At 42.8% G+C, this 2,188-nt stretch overlaps 1 protein-coding gene across 1 annotated transcript; it reads right to left on the bottom strand.

The window, feature by feature from the left end:
• Positions 1 to 224: 224 nt before the first annotated feature.
• Positions 225 to 926, bottom strand: LOC138365570 (sperm acrosomal protein FSA-ACR.1-like). Its single transcript, XM_069326044.1, has one exon. It carries the CDS (start codon positions 924 to 926, stop codon positions 225 to 227), a length of 702 nt encoding a protein of 233 aa, XP_069182145.1.
• Positions 927 to 2,188: the final 1,262 nt, after the last annotated feature.

The following is a 2,188-nucleotide window of genomic DNA, read 5'->3' as shown; positions in this document are numbered from 1 at the left end:
TGTAGTCATATTCAATGAAACATATATATTATATGAATGTTATCGAAAGGATGAGATCAATAATTCTAATGCGAATCTTCTCTATTTCATTTACCTTTTTCTTCACTTGAGAAGGAAGTTGCAAAATTAACTCTACAAAGTTCATTTGTACAGTTTTATTTAGCCTGACAGTCCCCAAGTGGGCATGTGAAGGCTCAGAAAACATTCGTCTCCTCCAAAAGGTTTTATTTGGTTTCAGGAGAGTTCTTCAGGAGCAAGTTGGCAGCCTTCTTGTTGTAGTAATACAGTATAAGTTCAACCTTCTGGTTGGTGTCAGTAGGGGTCACATTTATATCAGGAATGTTCTTCAGGGCCGTCTCTTCCGTGTTGTGAGTCATGAAGAAGTTCCTGGAGAGTGTTGACTGTTGTAGGGGACCGCTGATGTGCTGTTGACTGTTGTAGTGACCGCTGATGTGCTGTTGACTGTTGTAGGGACCGCTGAGGTGCTGTTGACTGTTGTAGGGACCGCTGATGTGCTGTTGACTGTTGTAGGGACCGCTGATGTGCTGTTCACTGTTGTAGTGACCGCTGATGTGCTGTTGACTGTTGTAGTGACCGCTGATGTGCTGTTGACTGTTGTAGGGACCGCTGAGGTGCTGTTGACTGTTGTAGGGACCGCTGATGTGCTGTTGACTGTTGTAGGGACCGCTGATGTGCTGTTGACTGTTGTAGTGACCGCTGATGTGCTGTTGACTGTTGTAGTGACCGCTGATGTGCTGTTGACTGTTGTAGTGACCGCTGATGTGCTGTTGACTGTTGTAGTGACCGCTGATGTGCTGTTGACTGTTGTGGTGACCGCTGATGTGCTGTTGACTGTTGTAGTGACCGCTGATGTGCTGTTGTATCTGAATTGGCGGCTCACTTTCTATTGATGATTTCCTCCACATATGTTAGAGTATTATTGACCAGGACCTGCCTTACTCTACCATTATTGACCAAGACCTGCCTTACTCTACCATTATTGACCAGGACCTGCCTTACTCTACCATTATTGACCAAGACCTGCCTTACTCTACCATTATTGACCAGGACCTGCCTTACTCTACCATTATTGACCAGGACCTGCCTTACTCTACCATTATTGACCAGGACCTGCCTTACTCTACCATTATTGACCAAGACCTGCCTTACTCTACCATTATTGACCAGGACCTGCCTTACTCTACCATTATTGACCAAGACCTGCCTTACTCTACCATTATTGACCAAGACCTGCCTTACTCTACCATTATTGACCAAGACCTGCCTTACTCTACAATTATTGACCAAGACCTGCCTTACTCTACCATTATTGACCAAGACCTGCCTTACTCTACAATTATTGACCAAGACCTACCTTACTCTACCCAGTTCCTCGTGGACCTGCTTCCACCTGCAGCTGTGTGTGAGGGCGAGGTTGACAAATACATTTACAACATTCTGAGTGTACCCGTTCAGTCTTAGCACTGAGGCACAGTCCCATGGTGGTTCCCGCAGTGCTGACTGCAGTGTTAATGACTCATTTTACTCTCTGGTCACGTGGTTCTCCTCCAGCTTCACTGTCAGGTCACGTGGTGGTCCTCCAGTCTCACTATGAGAACCCACACCCCATCAAACCCTTGGACAGTTGTTTAGATATCTATGAGGGTCTGATAGCATGTTTCGGTTCCAGAAATAATCTACATGTAAATTGGCAATTGAATGTTTGTCCTAAACTGAGATTATTATCATGTTAAATTATCAATTATTATCTTTATTGTATTATAAGTACCTTGTTTAAAATATGAAAAAGTAGGCTGAAAATGTTGTCTCTCAACATTTTTGTTTTATGTAAGCAAAAACTCTCAAGTATATTTATTAAATAGTTTTTAGGCTCCATATTTCACACTATCGTCAGTAATACACTTTATTAACAAAACCAAACATTATGAACCTATCCTAACCAAACTTTAACCAAAAGTAACTTTACCCTAACCTAACCATGGATACAGACTACATAATAGCAATAATTATGTTGTCGTTCCATTCCCATGAGAGGATTTCTTCCCTGTGGTCATATTCCTCGAACCCGTGTCAGGTAATAATCTGGCCATTTGTTGTTCTTACAGCCACACTGTCATGTCATATACTGCTGGTGGGGTACTAATACACTGTCATGTCATACACTGCT

This window comes from Procambarus clarkii, chromosome 17 (genome assembly GCF_040958095.1).
Source record: "Procambarus clarkii isolate CNS0578487 chromosome 17, FALCON_Pclarkii_2.0, whole genome shotgun sequence".
Lineage (NCBI taxonomy): Eukaryota > Metazoa > Arthropoda > Malacostraca > Decapoda > Cambaridae > Procambarus > Procambarus clarkii.
Note: the sequence above shows the minus strand (reverse complement) of the source record. Positions and strands in the feature narration are given on the sequence as shown.

Bases quoted from the DNA above. Each gene is read 5' to 3' on its own strand.
- LOC138365570 (XM_069326044.1), bottom strand. From the start codon at position 926: ATGTGGAGGAAATCATCAATAGAAAGTGAGCCGCCAATTCAGATACAA.